The sequence below is a fragment of the Fusarium mangiferae genome (genome assembly GCF_900044065.1).
Source record: "Fusarium mangiferae strain MRC7560 genome assembly, contig: FMAN_scaffold015, whole genome shotgun sequence".
NCBI classification, from domain to species: Eukaryota; Fungi; Ascomycota; class Sordariomycetes; order Hypocreales; family Nectriaceae; genus Fusarium; species Fusarium mangiferae.
Genome location: NW_024573935.1, coordinates 1,205,206 through 1,220,303, shown reverse-complemented (window position 1 = coordinate 1,220,303; position 15,098 = coordinate 1,205,206). Strand labels below are relative to the sequence as shown.

Here is a 15,098-nt window from a genome sequence, read left to right as displayed (position 1 = left end):
GCCCAACGTAACACAAGAAGTAGCTCACGTGTACAGTAGTGGCTGTATGATTTACATCTCAGACTCTTTGCGTTATTTTTATCATTTCCGTTTGCGCCTTGCTATAATAACTTACAATTACAAAGGTATATAGCTAAATAAAATTATATTCTATACATTATTATATATATTATATCTTACTTAAATGACATTTAATTCCTTTCTATTTTCATTTAAATCGTAAAAGATATAACTTATAATATAAAATAGTAAAATTATTAAGACCATGAAAAACTTACAATTTATTACTATAAACTACAAACTTACCTATATCTAACAGTTTAGTCCTTACCTCATCCTTAGTGCCTTCTATAGTCTACCTGCAGCCCTCTCCCAAGAATCTTGAATGGTCCCCCAATATTTCTCTGGATCCTTCTTCATGTGCCCAACGTGTCCACTTTCAAAGGCCTGCCCCTCGCTAGGGTATCCAGCTTCGCGTGAAGCGGCCATATATCCTTCAATATGCTGCCACGGAATGAGAATGTCTCCCTTTCCGTACAAGAATAGTCGCGTGCTCTTCTTGCTTTCCCATTGCTCATTGGTGAAGATCCTGTGACTAAACTTGGGAGCAGATTCTCTTCCCGCAAGGGAGTCGAATACATGAATCAGAACGAAGAACCAGGCGCAAAGCACTTGTGTCACGATGAATGGCAAATGGAGCTTTGCTGCTAGCCCGATAGCCATGGCGTGAGAAAATCGCATGAGATTATCCCACGTGAGATATGGCGATCCAGGCGTAGAGTCATAGACCGTCAGTGTATGGGGCATCGGCTGGTTGTACCTCTCCTTGTAGGCATTCAAGGTGGCCGAGTAGTTGAGAGTCCCAGAATTGGACATGGCGTGGAACAAGACTAGGCCATCCGATGCATCGTTGGGGAAGACCTCGTGTATAACCGGAAGCATGTCCTCTGTGCGTTTAGCCACATGATCGATGAAGCCTTTGTAGATAGGCGACAGGACGGCGACTTGCTTGGCATGGGGGTATAACTGTCGATAGACATCGGTGAACTTTGAGATGTGTCTTGGAGGTGCGTCGCCCCAGCCGTAGATGACGACAGTGCGGGGGTGTTCAGGGTTTGGATGAGTGCCTGTCGGCGTTTCACCGGGACGAACGAATACTCTATCAGATAAGGGACTGAAGCCTGGAAAGCTGCTAGGTCTCGTAGATTTGCTCATGGTTAGGACTCTATGGTGATTTTTTGAGATCATCGAGAAGAGGGAAATATCCGCACATCGTCCTGCTATATATTTCGTTTCTTGAGCATGTCTGAATAAGCTTATTGTGTCCATATCAAGCCCGGATTGGTGGATAAGGAACAGGATGAAGCGAGTGCGAGAGAAGCTCTTACGTCAGATCAATTGAGGCGTTGTGATTGACTATCAAATGAGGCACAGAAGCTGTAGATAGGTTGGTGACGCGGAACAGTACGCGCTACAGTCTTGGCTTACCTTGCAACAGTTGTTGGGATCCCATAACGTTGGAGTCATGATAAGACCCGATAGAGCCACATCAAGACTTTGCCCGTCCTCAGAATCACTGGGTTTACTGCTTATGTTCTGAGGCTAGTAATATTTCTATTAAGGGCATGCATTGGCGGCTAATGCTTATCCAACCACTTGTCCTTCGGGACGAATGTTTTACATTACTCATTATATAATTGTTACATAGTAGTGAATATAGACGCTAGTTTATCATAAAATGTCTGTATACTCCGACAGAAGAAACTCATACCATTCGCTCTTGATCCGAAGTGGACGCCTGGTCCTGGGATTCTGTAAAGACGACCTTGGTCTCTACCTTCTTCATTATGCCATTCTCCCAGTCGGGTGTCCTTCTATACGAGTCATCTCGCGACATATCGTCCAGTCGCACATGACCTGTACGACTCGCCGTGACAAACGTAGTCATCCGACCGCTAACCAACTCATCGCGAACCCTCTGTCGACCTCCCTCGGAGGGTCTAGCGTCTTGCTCTCTTGAGCTCTTGACTATGTGGCCGAGAAGAGAGGCGACGTTCATCTCGATGTATAGTTTGAGGAGATAGACGAGTTGATGGAACTGGACATAGCTGATAGATGTTAGATATGACGCAACGTAGGTATAGGGCATACTGACACGACAGGACTGGGTAGAAATGTAGCTCCCATCAGCACGCAATCCAACGACACTGATATAATAACCATAACGACGTTGAAGTGGAACAGCTCAGTATACTTCGTCAATCCGCAAGCGATGAGTCGTGACCGAACCAAGTATATAAAGTAGAGATTGAGCGCTAGATCGACGATCAAGAAGACAGCCTTTTCGGTTCGGTCCCAGACGATGTTGATCTCTTCGTATAAGTGTGAGATCTGTAAGCGAGCCGGTACCCAGATGCAGAAGCCGCTGATGTTGATCAAGCTCGCAATCACTGCAACTCCCCACTTGACTCTGTTGATGTTCGTTTTGTTACCGAGGAGGAGGGATATTCGATTGATGATGATCTGGAGGGTAAACTGGATCTGCATACTCCAGAAAACAACTGCAGAAGACGTAAGTATAAGTTAGAGACTGCGGATAGGATGACGTACTGATAAAGAAAAAGACCCAGAAGCTAGAGAGCGTTATCGAGTCAGTATGCGTGGGGATAAGAAGAGAAAGGAGGATAATTACCTTGGGGGTGCGAAGCCTCGCAACCAGCAGTAAGTGATAATTCCCATGCAGTTGCATCCAATCCAATCAAGCCAGCACATGACGATGTATGCACTGAAGAGCCTTTTTCTCTGGTACGCCTGCATCGTCTGCTTGATGGCCATGCCAGCAGTGAACATTGATGCGCCCATGCTGAAGCCAAAGATAAGACTGACAATATTCATCTCCAGATCTTTTGGGGTCTCGGCCTTGTACCACGGGGGAATCAAAAAGCCCGCCATGGCTGGAGTGTAATGAGGAACGAGTACTAAACTTTGATATGATGACTGTTGAAAGAAACAAAGAAAGCAATGCCAAGAGCGGGACCAAGATATAATGACTTGTACGAAAGACGTTCAATACGAAAATTGAGACATGTTCCCCTGGTTTGGGCATTGTATCCATGATATGCAAAACCAAGGGGAGGGGGGGCTCCGGGTACTTGGAAACTACCGCCGTTAGCTTCGATCGTCAGTACGAGTCAGTGCCCAACACCCACTAACGATTCAATTTAATGCATGAAGATCACAACCCCAAAGCCATAGCGCCGGCCGCGATCATAGCGCATTGAGCAGTGAAGCAGCCGATCTTGCGACCCAAAAGTCGCAGATTCAATGCCAGAGGACCGGCCTAGACGCTATCCGCTGACGCCACGGGGGTTTTTGAGTTAGTGTCGTGACTCGGGAAATTGTTACATTGGGATGAAAAAGAAGCGATAGGTTCGGGGTATTGTAGCTGAGACTTGCGCTGAGTCTGGGGAAAGGAGGAGTTGGTTACATTATGGCTTGCAGTGACTGCTGGCACAGAGAGCTGAGTCCAATAGAGCGTGGTCTGGGGAAATATGCCGTTCAATTATTGACACGAAACCTGAGACACGGCATAATCGGCAGTGATCTATCACTACAACGGCAGACAGGGCCAACAGTGAAGAAGTCGTCACGGCAAGCCATAATGTAACCAGCTCCTCGTTCCAAGACTTCGAATTGCGCTGGGAACACGCATCCCCCCGCTGGACGTGACCCATTGGGTTACAAAAATGGCGTTTAGGTTTTTCATGGAACAAGCATGGAACCACTAAGCTAGCAGCGGCACAGCGTTGTCCAAGTCAGCCTTAAACACTAAACCCACCAGATTGGCTGGGAGCCCCGGGGAGACCTGTTTTTATCGGACCATGGCTGTTTTATGTTTTTCCGGGGTCGTGCGGGACGCATCCAATTGGTTTGACCCATGAATGTCGCATTTTATTTTCCTTGGATTGGAGATGCTGCAATTAGTTGTTACGAGAGGCCGTGTACGGGAAATAAGGATCGTTGAAACAAATTTAGATCGATTTAGATTGGGATCAATGAGGACAAGGTCGAAGGTCTCTGTTGCTGTTACTATCTGTGGAGGATTGCAAGCGCAGCCATCGCGTCCGTGGGCGCGCGTTGGGCTGAGACGGAACCGCGATGTTGAGCCCCGATCTTAGCCCTGTCGATCAGAAAGTGCGGGGGAACGACTCAACGGGAGGATGAAGATTTTTTTTGTTAATTTTAGTAACGGCGATGACTTGATCAAAGCTCGATTTCGCAGCATTGAATGATCACGGGGCGGCGATCTATGTTTCATAACTGACTGGCCGTCACGCTGGGCTGTTTGCCTATCTCGCCCAAGTCAGTAGTCGACAAGCCACTCCAACCGCTAATAACGGCCATCATTTGCCGTTCAATTACTAAGTGTTTGTGGTCCAAAGGTATGACGGCACCGAGAATGGGTATTATTGGATGTGAGATGTAATTTTGGAAGGAGAAGTTCTGAACTCAAGCTGGTGAAACAGAAGAATTGTCGTATGTGTATTTAATTGCAGGATCGAGTTGGAGACCTTCAGTTTTGTGATGCCAGGGACTGTTATAAGGATAACAAGCTTTTGTCTGCTGTCGACATTATATATCTAACCCTACAACAGTCTGCAAGCTGAAGAAACGAAGTATATAGGAAAGCCTTATGCCAGACTAGCCCTCAGATCCGGATACTTATACTCATTATCTGTTCTCATCTTTCAATCTTGGATCTCGACATTCTATCTCAGAGTTAGTGAAATCAGGGCGACATTGAGAAGTGATTGAAGGGTCAACAATCTCGTGGAGTTTCAACTATCATTCAAGGATCAGGGTTTTAGCAGTAAGCAAGTATCGTATTATTAAGGTATTACTAACAGCATAGTCAACTCTAGCATCTGAATACTACACAGTATAAACTAAAGCAACATGGCACCAACTACCGCGACCAGACCCATGCAAACAGCTCCGTGACCAGCAAGTCTCATGCCCGAGTTTGGCGCTGTTGTAGCCGATGTAACAGGAGTCTCAGTTCCCGATGTCGCATCCGAAGTAGCGCTGCCTGAAGATGTCTCTGTAGTACCAGCAGTAGCAGCCACGGCTACGGTCGTACTCTCAGTGCTACCGTTGGATTCAGCAGTGGTCGTCTTGGTAGTTGTCTTCGCACTTGTCGCGGATGTAGACTCATTATCGTCTGCGCCGAATTCCTTGATATCCAGCACATAAGTCCCATTTCCGCTGACTCCTTCCTGCTCGAAACTAGCCCAGCTAGGCTTTCCGTTTGCTCCCAGCGATACACAGGCCTCGCGGTACGCGTTGCTGGCGCAGATACTGTTTCCATCGCTGGTAACGCCGCCGCCAGCGTTGGTGCACGAAACGAATAGCTGAGTGACCAGCTTGGCCGTATTATCGAAGAATTCATGCTCAGAGTTGGAGCTCAGACAAGTGCGGCAGCCATCCATAGAGCCGTACCACCCATCGGGGTTGGGAATACACACGCAGTCCCGTGTTTCTTCCTTGGGCCACTTGAGTTTTTGGCACTTGAGCATAGCCTGGTAGATAGGCCAGCAACCGCAGTCGTCGAGTTTGGAGGGGCTGTCGTCTGCCTCTTTGGTCTTGGACCAGCCGTTGGGTTCTGCGGAGGCGAAGCCAGAGATGGCGACGAGCGCGGCGAGAGCTGAGAAATGCATGGTTGAGTAGTTGGGTCTGAACGAATGACGAGCGGGTGAAAGAGTGACGTGAATGGAAGTTTGCAGAGGCAAAAGGAATGGGCTATCGTGAGATTTTAAAATGCGATCCTTCACCGGATAAATCTTGAAGTGACTAGCGCTGTCAGCTGTAATTTCCGGGTTTAGGCGCCAGCATCCATAATTCGCCCGGTTGCCTTCCGTGAGATCTTGGCGTGATAAATCGCACGATCGGTGGAAGAGGCTGCAAGCCCATTGAGCTTATCTTTGCTAATCGTTATACCGGGCCTCCCTTTGTAAAAAACCGTATATACATTTGTTACATGGCTTGATTTCGCCATCAGACATCACAGCTGTTGAATGTCAATCGGGCGACTTCGTGCATAAAGGAGATTTTCGCCAAGGAGGAGTCATTCCCCAGATGGAAATCCCCGAGACAAGGGTGCAAGTGGATATACCCACCGCTTTTGGCGAGATACTCAAGCACTAACATGCTGCTGCGTGAAATTGACGAATTAGGGATAAGAAGAATGTGTCCTCGCTTAGAGGGTCTTGCAGTGATTGGCCACAATGCATTCAAAAATTACAGGGACTCTAGCCCTGTGGACGCTCGATCGCTTGTGACGTTAGTCAAGACGTCCCTCTTGGCTTGGCAGTGACAGCTGCGGAAACAACGGCATCATCTTAATTATTGCCAAGATGATTGATCAGACCTAGCATTTTAATTCTGTATGTTGGCGACCAGGCCATGTAATTTTGGGGGTGTATGGGCAAGTTTGATATGTGTTTTCACCTTGCTCAAGTGGCCACTACCTGACCTACCCTGAACTGCCATTAATGAGCTCGGTGACAGTCGATTAAATTCACTTCAGAAAATAAGAAAAAAGTATTGCACAGACACCACTGTCTTAATTTTATCTTTTAATGCAAAGCCGCATCTCAAAAGCCCGTTACTTGTATATGGGATCAGATAGCCACTACTCAATCACCGAGAGCTGACTAAAGTCAAGTGACACAATCCGTAAACGTCCAGCGATTTGGAATAACCCAGCCATCTCCAAAACTCATTGGCCACTGGGCCTTAATCGCAACATGGCACCACGGTCTCATCTGTCTCCGAAAAAAAAGGCATTTTATAATATCCCAGGCGCCGACCAGGCTCGCCAAATAGTACTTTGCTTCGATATAAAACTCTTTGGAGCTTACACAGCTCAAAATAGCTGTCCCCACATCCGGCCCTACGGAGCCAGGCAACCAACGTGGATTCTGTTAATATAGCGGCGCCTGGCCTTCCTATTCAAGATACAACCTTTTACCTGCCTAGTAATTGCCTATAAGTTTGGCGATATTATATATCCTGACACTCTACACTCTCTTTACCAGCCTCATAACTCTCCTTATATCTCTTCTCCTTGAGAATGTCACATTACTCAGTCTATCTCGTTGAATCTATGGGTATGCCACGAAACCACCATGCAATTTTTATCAAAACAAAGCGACAAAGAGGAGGGGACCATCTTCAATGGCACGGGGAATGCAATGAATGGATTTACTCTCGAAATAAGGGAAACCTCTTAAAGTCCCAGGTCCGAAGCAACTTTCGAGTCATGGACAGAGATAGGAGTGATTGTAGTCGACGATTTGCCTCGTGTTAAAGCAATCTGTGAGGCAAATCCTCCCCCAGGAAAGCAGTATGATGGACTCAAAAGAATAGACCCTGAGAAGCCTCTGCGACGATGCCAGGAATGGACCAGGGAAACGATTGGATATCTACGAGAGCAAGGTGTTCTTCTGCACGACAACTTGGAGCTGCGGAAGATCCAAATACCGGAAACTGAACCTCAGTTTGATGCTTGACACTGTCAGTAAGTGGTCAAAAGAGATCCTTGAGGGAAGTCATCCGGGGGCAGCAATAGAGAATGATCACACAGTGGAAAGTAGTGGAGGTATTGATATTGGAAGGATACAACATGCATAAGCGGTCATAGGAATACGTATTTCAATTGGATCTGTCAAGTATATTGATCAGCCACATTACTGCAACAGCTGGCAAATGAAGCCCAATTGTGACATAAGTACAAGAACAGCTACCAGTACTGCTTTCCAGTTCCTCCATATCCCCAACGTCGAAGAATGCCTGCCCTGCCTGGAAGAGCAAATTTGAAAGAGCGGTGAATCAACCTATACCACAGAAGCAACTAGGTCCTGATTGTCTGAGAATTGAACACTCTTGAAAGTGGAGGTTTGTCCGCTTGGGAAGCTGTATGCTGCCGTGTTGGACAGAGGGACCCTCAGCGCTGTTGACTGAAGAGCGTCGCCCAACATTCGAAGTTCCTGGATAAACCCATCGGAATCAGTGAAGAAATTCTGAATGAGATCATCAGGCGCAGTTGAATTGTCCGTAATCACAGGGTCCACACTGGCGCCCAGGATGCCACTCGCGTCAACGGTGAGGGTATAAGTATCAACAATAGTCTTGTCAACCGCATTCCCGCTGGTCGCGGTCTGGAACGTTCTCATGTCGTAGTTGATTACTAAACGCTGGGAAATGACGATAGTTGTACTTCCATTGGTGTTGGTGAACTGGATGTCCATGTTGTAGGTTGTGCCAAGCGTGAACGAGCCCAAGTTGTCGTTGATGCCCGCCCCATCGTGGCTCTGGTTACTATAGCTATAGGATAATACCGTCTCGCCCGTTACCTCACTCAAATTGGGTTGACCGCCAGGACGAACGTTGGAACTCATGCTGCAGCTGAACCCCTCTTGCTCGCAGCGGGCTTCTACTTGTAAGCAGACGCTTGGAATGTAGTTCTGCAGGCTTTGGTTGATAAAGTCCCGCAAATTGTCGCGATTGATGGCAAGGACCCCATTTTGGTTGTTCCAGATTAGAGAAGTCGCCATGATTTAAGTGGATATAATAGGTGGTCGGAGGGAGAGCTGGGATTGAAGGGTAGGCAATATTCAAGTCAAAAGTCCAGAACCAAGGTTTGCGGTATCAAAATGAAAGAAGTAAACAGGAATAAGAACTATTATATACATAAAGATAAGCATTCTCCCTTCTCAATATCTAGACTAAGGATGGTCTAAATAGAGCCACTTGTCTTAGAAAAAGGTCTAGATCACCAGCCAGCCAGCCACTTTAAATATAGCGGAGAGTCTGGAATAATCTGTCCCTAAATAGCCTAGTCACAAGAACTAGCGTACAAGAGCACTGATGCAAAGAGATTTAACAACCTCGATAATATATAAGTATGACTCCCTATAAAATACATACTTCTTATTCCAGCAATTGTCAGTCAGAATCAACTATCTGTATAGTTCATGGCCCTCTTTATAGACATGAAGCATAACTTCAAAAGTCTACACCGTTGGCAGGGGCTGCTAGCGATGCATCTCACAGCCACAATTGAGTCGTTTGACCACTTTCGTGCATAGTAGTCCAAACTATTGCTGCAAGCCTCAATAGTCTGGATCGCGTGTTTTTTTTTACCGTAGATATGGATTTCTAGCTTAACTGAGAAGAGAAGTGCGCGTTGTGTCGATTGCACGCTCAAAACCATATTTGGCACAAGAGCGTCGTCGATTGAGCCGTTAAAGATTCGTATATTCAGCCACATTCAGAAAGAAAAAAGTCATGTCAAAACATTATACAATCTCCACGCTGACTCAATTATTCTCCGTACGGGGAAGTACCCATCCCCAATGTAACAAGGAGGGGGCTTTAATGACGATCGGACCTGACTATTAGAAATAGATACAACTACCGATTCTGGCAGCTTGGAAGGATGATGGGGCAGTGTGCCGATCTTTCAGGCGGTTTTGCGATCAGCATCAAAGGAAGCGGGTCGATTACTTCTTATAGTATCTCTTTCGAGCGGTGTATAAAATTTGGATTTGGATCCTAGATATCATGATAACCTCGAAGGAACATACGTCTCGGCATGCTTAATTTGGTATACCAGAAAGTTTGGCGCAGCCTAGAATCGAAACTGCTCAGTTGGAAGGAAAAGCTATAAATCGCGCTGAGGTCGCTTCCTTCCGGCTCGAGATCGACAATCATTCACACACAACTTCATTTAACAACTCTTCAAGCAACTAGACTCAATACACCATGTCTTTCAAAGCCCTCTTTCTCACTGCTGCAATGGCAAGCTCCGCCCTCGCCGCCAACAACCTCAACTTCATCTACTCCCGCGGAGACTTCGCAACCGGCGGCCCCGGCGGCACCCAAACCGGCCACACCAGCGGCCTGACCATCACCGACAACACAGGCAAAGAACTCTACAGCGAGTCCTACCCCGGTAACGCCTCTCCCTGCGCCAACCCCAACATGGAGCTCAAGATCACTTCGTCTTGCTGGGAGGGAGAGTTTTCTTTCAACTGCGCTGCCAGTGCCTTTGGAAGAATCAACGGCTGTGAAGTCAAGGCTGGAGATAACAACTTTCCTGGTAAGGTTGACTCTGATGAGAACTTTACGGGCATCTCGGTTTCGGTTCAGGATGTTTGTGGTGGTGGATTTGCGACTGGTGGGGATTGTGGGGAGGGGGCTACTTTCGAGATTGCCTCTCACAACCTGCGCAGACTTGGAATAGTCGAATATCACCAGTTTTGATTTCCAGACTGGATCTGAAATAGTCTAGATAACTTTAAACTATTTGACTATATACTGTAAATCCGACTTCAGGTGTTTGACTGTTTGAATCTCTGATTGTGATTTTAAGTTGTACTGAGAACTATCCTTTTAGTAACTATGGATATACTACTATTGACTTCAGTTTAGCAAATGGCACGGTAGAATACTCGCCATGTATAGAAGGGTCTCATCACTAAATGATAGATTCTACACAACGGACGGTAGAACCCTTGGCAAATTGGCTACCGGATATGGACGCTGGTATGAAGCTGTCGAATGCATGTCGAATGGCTATGCTACTCGAAAGAAATGGGCAGACACCAATCGCTGAAATGATAATAAATCTAGAACCAGCCAATATTGGCCAGTTTAGCCGAAAATTGGAACAAGTGTTTCCACGCAAGAGAAAATGCCTATTGGTACCGAAAGCAAGATAATCCATCTTGATGCAGGAATTCAGAACTAGACTACGGAATCCATGTACAAGAGGGGTAAAGAGCAATAACAGAGTGTATAAGGATGAGATGCGCTCTTCAAGCACTTACAGCTTGTGCTCCTGCACATTGCCAAGTTCAAAGCTAGCGTTCAAAGCTTCTGCCACCTCTCGAACCTTTCCCGCATCTACTTGCCGGGCCTCGTCAGGTACAATAACACCCTCAAATGACCCACCAGCCTCTTCGATCACCTTTTCAAGGCCATCGCCGCTCGCAAAGGACCAGAATCTCACATACTTGGCCTCAAACTGAACCGTGACCTGCGTACCCGCAGGGATGAATATCGTATCACCAGCTCCAACCTGGCCGACTTGGCCGTCCACGCTGACCGAGATCGCTCCGTCCAAAACACAGTAAACCTGGTGTACGTGTTTGAAAGAAAACGCGTGTTTCAGGACATTTCCTCCAAGCATATTGCTCGATTCAATGCTCGTCATAGAAAACTGGCCATTGTTCTGTGCAGTAGTGATGAACGGCCTGCTGAGTATGCCACCAAGCAAATACCTTGGGCCAGTGTCCGCTTTTAAGTAGTAAGCTTGTATGCTCTCAGGAAGTTTGGTGTCGTCCTCTGTCCATTCGCCCACCTCAGCGCCGACAAAGTCAGGCCTGAAGATAACATCGTAATTCTTGGTAATCTCTCCAATCTTAGGACCAAGTGCAGCCATTGCATTCCGGGAATCGAACTCAGGAGCAAGCACTCCATCATACTGTTCGCTGATAAACCGGAAGAAATCGACCCACTGGCCTGGGGTGACCAGCCCTAGAGTCTCATTGTATGGACCAAGAAGCTGTGGCTGATGCACAATTCCCTAAAACAACCAGGATTAGCCAAAAGTAACATGTACCAGATGAATCCAGTCTCACCGGCGGGACATAGCAAAAGTCGCCTGGCGACAGAATACGGCACTTATCGCCTGCCCAAACTTTCAATTGACCACGCGTGCACGTAAAAACGTCATGGGCATGGTTGTGGTAATGGAAACCTGCCGGGTCGCCCAGTACGCCATCCATGTGGAAGACAGAGATAAGACCTTCCGATTCTTTTGCTGATGCTAGAATGCGGATAGCACTCTTAGCGCCCGGCAGTGTCAGGGACTCTCCCTTATGCGAGGGAATGATATATGGCGTGGAAGCACCCGCAGGCTTGTCTGATCTCGGAATAGACATTTTGATGAAAAGATGTTAAATAGAAGTCCTCAATAAAAGCTTGTAAAATGCCGACAAATGGGTTCGTGTGCTTCGAACGATGGGTATGGAACGTGTTGTGAAGTGTAGCACGATAAGTGTATCTATACAGGAAAAGAAGCTTGGTTCTTCTATGTATACGCGTTTCTATTACCTGTCGCCGTAATTGGGGTGGATTCGCCAATGATGGAAGAAATATGGGGTTTCCCCCGGAAACAAACTCGCTCCAGGGAACAGAAAATTCCGGGGAAGAGATGTCCCCGGACCCCGGCCCCGGGGAACAGACCCTTTCTGAGAAAGGGCCCGAGATTCATCCGAATGGAGAGTATCTGCACGGTAAACAGAACTGAGATCAATGTAAAGAAAATACCCTTCGATTCGCAAAAAAAGAGCCTCAACGTTGTTTCAATTGCTTAACTTTATCCTTTCGATTTCCCAATTACCAATTTACAAAGACGCGATGTCTAAGCCTCTGCGTGTTCCTTACAAAATCGCTGGGAAGACAAGTATCCCTACAGATATTCATATCCCATCATCCCGTGCTGCGCAGAAGTATGATCTCTTGCCCGTCTTGATTATGTTCCACGGCGGCGGATTTATGCTGGGCCACTCAGGAATGAACAATGCAGATCAGATTGAGGACTGCCTTGAACGAGGTTGGATTGTGCTCTCAGTCGAGTATCGTCTCTGCCCGGGGGTCAACGTTCTCGAAGGCCCAATACGTGATGCTCGCGATGCTCTTCTATGGGTACAGGAGGGTGGACTGGAAGCTGCATTGAAAGAGTCTTCCGAAACCGTCTGCCCGGATACAAAGCGGATCATGGCCATGGGGGCTTCAGCTGGGGGAACTCTAGCACTGTCTCTGGTAAGTACTGGTTTCTAGGCAAGCTGCGAAATTAAAGGATTCACTCTTACATTCTTTTATCAGGCCTGGAATGTTCCGGCTCCTCCTATTGCGATCCTTGACTTCTACGGCCCAAAGGACTTTTCCAATGAAAGCTGGCTACAGCCAATCGATGGCATGCTGCCTCGACCGATCGTATCTCTCCAATCATCTGATATCGCCAGGCTGTACGAAGCCAAAGATATCTTTGCCGGCGGCCTATCTCTCGAGGGTCAGACGGCTAGCCCCCTGCCTGATGCCACGTTGGATATCGAGCTTGATAGCAAGCGCAAACTCTTCGCACTGCAGGCTATTGCTCAAGGAAGGATTCTCAGCGTGATTTGGCCGCCGTTTCCTAGCGACTTGCATTTGATTGACCCTTTGTTGAACGTAGATAGAGATTGGCCTCCAGTTGCTATCGTCCACGGCAATATTGACGCTTTGGTGCCCATCAGTTTAAGCCAGCGGTTTGCTGATAAGTTAAAGCAGCATGGAGTGGAAACAGAATTTATCGAAGTTGCGAACGAGCCACATACCTTCCTTGGAACTTTGATCAAAGGATCGAAAACATGGTATACTCAGCAAAAGGGCTTTGACTTTCTAGAGCGTGTATTGATGCAGAGCTTTAAGAAAAAACCGCACAGCAATATGTAGCGAAATCTTATATAAGACTTTTAATCTTTTACCTTAAAAACAAAATCTTCATAGCTTGAGATCAGTCGTGTTTGTAGAATTCTTCAGTGTTCGCAGAATGTTTGGTTTACTTACTCTAACATGATAGCCGTTGCCTTGAGCCTGTAGCTTTGAGACTTGAGAAGTATAAATAGACCAGTTAAGTCAATATCCGAAACTAAGACGTTGGATTAATCACTTTGCATCAGGTTGACAGATTCTGCACCACGGTATGTAAATCTTTTTGAGTTAGCTAAATATTAGAAACTTTAATTATCTCCTGTTCATCTTCCGTGTCCTTCACAAATCTATCTGTCCCACTAGAACTCTACAACTTGTGCCGATTCTTAAGACTCTCAATTACATGGCCACCAATGGGAACGGCCGCGGTGATTTCGATGTTGCGCAATTCATCGATTCTTTTCGACGCCTCTGGATTTGACCTGATAGTCTCAGTTTCCTTTCTCGTCCATGCGACAAGATCATCCACATGCTTCTGTTTCCCAGCCATCGTGATACATGAAAGGTCAGAGTCATTGTTCCAATGAGGTCGCACAACGCCGTCAGAGTCCATCTTGAGGTAGCCATCTGCCCCGCACGTGATACAACCTATTTTGTTGTCTTCGCGACCGAAGAAATCGATTTTGGACAGGTGACAGTAGGGGCATGCACCTGGAGGTATAGGACCGAGGTATTGAGCTTCGTCGTGTGACTTGCCGATTTGGCCAGCAACGTTGATGCCCAAGCGCTCAGCACGTTCAACAGCTTTACCATTGTTGTTGAAAACGACCGCTCCAGGCATAATGTTTCCCAAAAGAACCTCTTGATCGATAACCTTGGCATGCAAGCTATATATCAAGAGGTGGAGCGTTGGTAGTACCATAGTGATCTGGTCAGGCGTTGTCGATCCAGCAACAGCCAAGAAACCGGCGACTCGGGGTTTCAAGAGTTGTGGATCAAAAGGTATGTTGGCCAAATCTTTGTCTCCGGAGTCTTGGGCTTTAGAAACCCTATGGGCCAAAGCAGCATCAGTATGTGGCCCCAGGATCATGTCTGTTAGAGCTTTGAGTCCCCCGGCCGGCGTATGACACTGAACAGGAGTCGAGAATATGAGGGCATCAGCGGCCATGATCGCTTGAAGTACCGCTTTGCGGTCATCCCTAACGCCTTGCTGTATCTCAGATACTGACCGTGGGGTTCCAGGAATATTCAAGCTGCTCTCGAGGGGTACCGAGCTGGGCGGAATCCATAGGGAAGGGACGTGGATCCATGAGGTGGTGATAGAAGGGTATGTTTCAGTTGCTGCCCTCAACGCGGCTTTCAGTAAAATCTCCGAATTCCCACCAGGCGTTCCGTTCGCAATTCCTAGGATATGCATTGTGACTGTTTTGCAAAAATGAAGAATGGCGAGTTTTCCTTGTTTAGACTTGAAGGGGCTCCCTTGCTTGGTACATGGTATATGTACCTGTGCTATTCTTAGTGGTCCCCGGATTTGAAGCATTCCGGGGAAGTTGTCT

The 15,098-nt window shown here is 47.1% G+C and overlaps 8 protein-coding genes across 8 annotated transcripts; 2 read left to right on the top strand and 6 right to left on the bottom strand.

Annotated features, from left to right (window-relative positions):
• Positions 1-348: 348 nt before the first annotated feature.
• On the bottom strand, positions 349-1,215 carry FMAN_13034 (uncharacterized protein; the record flags this gene model as incomplete). Its single annotated transcript, XM_041823546.1, has 1 exon — positions 349-1,215. The coding sequence occupies one exon, from the start codon at positions 1,213-1,215 to the stop codon at positions 349-351; it is 867 nt and encodes a 288-aa protein (XP_041689115.1).
• Positions 1,216-1,765: 550 nt separating this feature from the next.
• Positions 1,766-2,952, bottom strand: FMAN_13033 (uncharacterized protein; the record flags this gene model as incomplete). The annotated part of the gene is made up of 4 exons (XM_041823544.1): positions 1,766-2,108; positions 2,156-2,561; positions 2,611-2,633; positions 2,693-2,952. The coding sequence occupies 4 exons, from the start codon at positions 2,950-2,952 to the stop codon at positions 1,766-1,768; spliced, it is 1,032 nt and encodes a 343-aa protein (XP_041689114.1).
• A 1,994-nt stretch (positions 2,953-4,946) lies between these two features.
• FMAN_13032 (uncharacterized protein) lies at positions 4,947-5,717 on the bottom strand (the record flags this gene model as incomplete). Its single annotated transcript, XM_041823543.1, has 1 exon — positions 4,947-5,717. One exon carries the CDS (start codon positions 5,715-5,717, stop codon positions 4,947-4,949), a length of 771 nt encoding a protein of 256 aa, XP_041689113.1.
• Positions 5,718-7,895: 2,178 nt separating this feature from the next.
• Positions 7,896-8,615, bottom strand: FMAN_13031 (uncharacterized protein; the record flags this gene model as incomplete). The annotated part of the gene is made up of 1 exon (XM_041823542.1): positions 7,896-8,615. The coding sequence occupies one exon, from the start codon at positions 8,613-8,615 to the stop codon at positions 7,896-7,898; it is 720 nt and encodes a 239-aa protein (XP_041689112.1).
• A 1,243-nt stretch (positions 8,616-9,858) lies between these two features.
• FMAN_13030 (uncharacterized protein) lies at positions 9,859-10,326 on the top strand (the record flags this gene model as incomplete). Its single annotated transcript, XM_041823541.1, has 1 exon — positions 9,859-10,326. One exon carries the CDS (start codon positions 9,859-9,861, stop codon positions 10,324-10,326), a length of 468 nt encoding a protein of 155 aa, XP_041689111.1.
• A 562-nt stretch (positions 10,327-10,888) lies between these two features.
• Positions 10,889-12,008, bottom strand: FMAN_13029 (uncharacterized protein; the record flags this gene model as incomplete). The annotated part of the gene is made up of 2 exons (XM_041823540.1): positions 10,889-11,650; positions 11,706-12,008. The coding sequence occupies 2 exons, from the start codon at positions 12,006-12,008 to the stop codon at positions 10,889-10,891; spliced, it is 1,065 nt and encodes a 354-aa protein (XP_041689110.1).
• A 478-nt stretch (positions 12,009-12,486) lies between these two features.
• Positions 12,487-13,563, top strand: FMAN_13028 (uncharacterized protein; the record flags this gene model as incomplete). The annotated part of the gene is made up of 2 exons (XM_041823539.1): positions 12,487-12,891; positions 12,955-13,563. The coding sequence occupies 2 exons, from the start codon at positions 12,487-12,489 to the stop codon at positions 13,561-13,563; spliced, it is 1,014 nt and encodes a 337-aa protein (XP_041689109.1).
• Positions 13,564-13,909: 346 nt separating this feature from the next.
• On the bottom strand, positions 13,910-14,959 carry FMAN_13027 (uncharacterized protein; the record flags this gene model as incomplete). Its single annotated transcript, XM_041823538.1, has 1 exon — positions 13,910-14,959. One exon carries the CDS (start codon positions 14,957-14,959, stop codon positions 13,910-13,912), a length of 1,050 nt encoding a protein of 349 aa, XP_041689108.1.
• Positions 14,960-15,098: the final 139 nt, after the last annotated feature.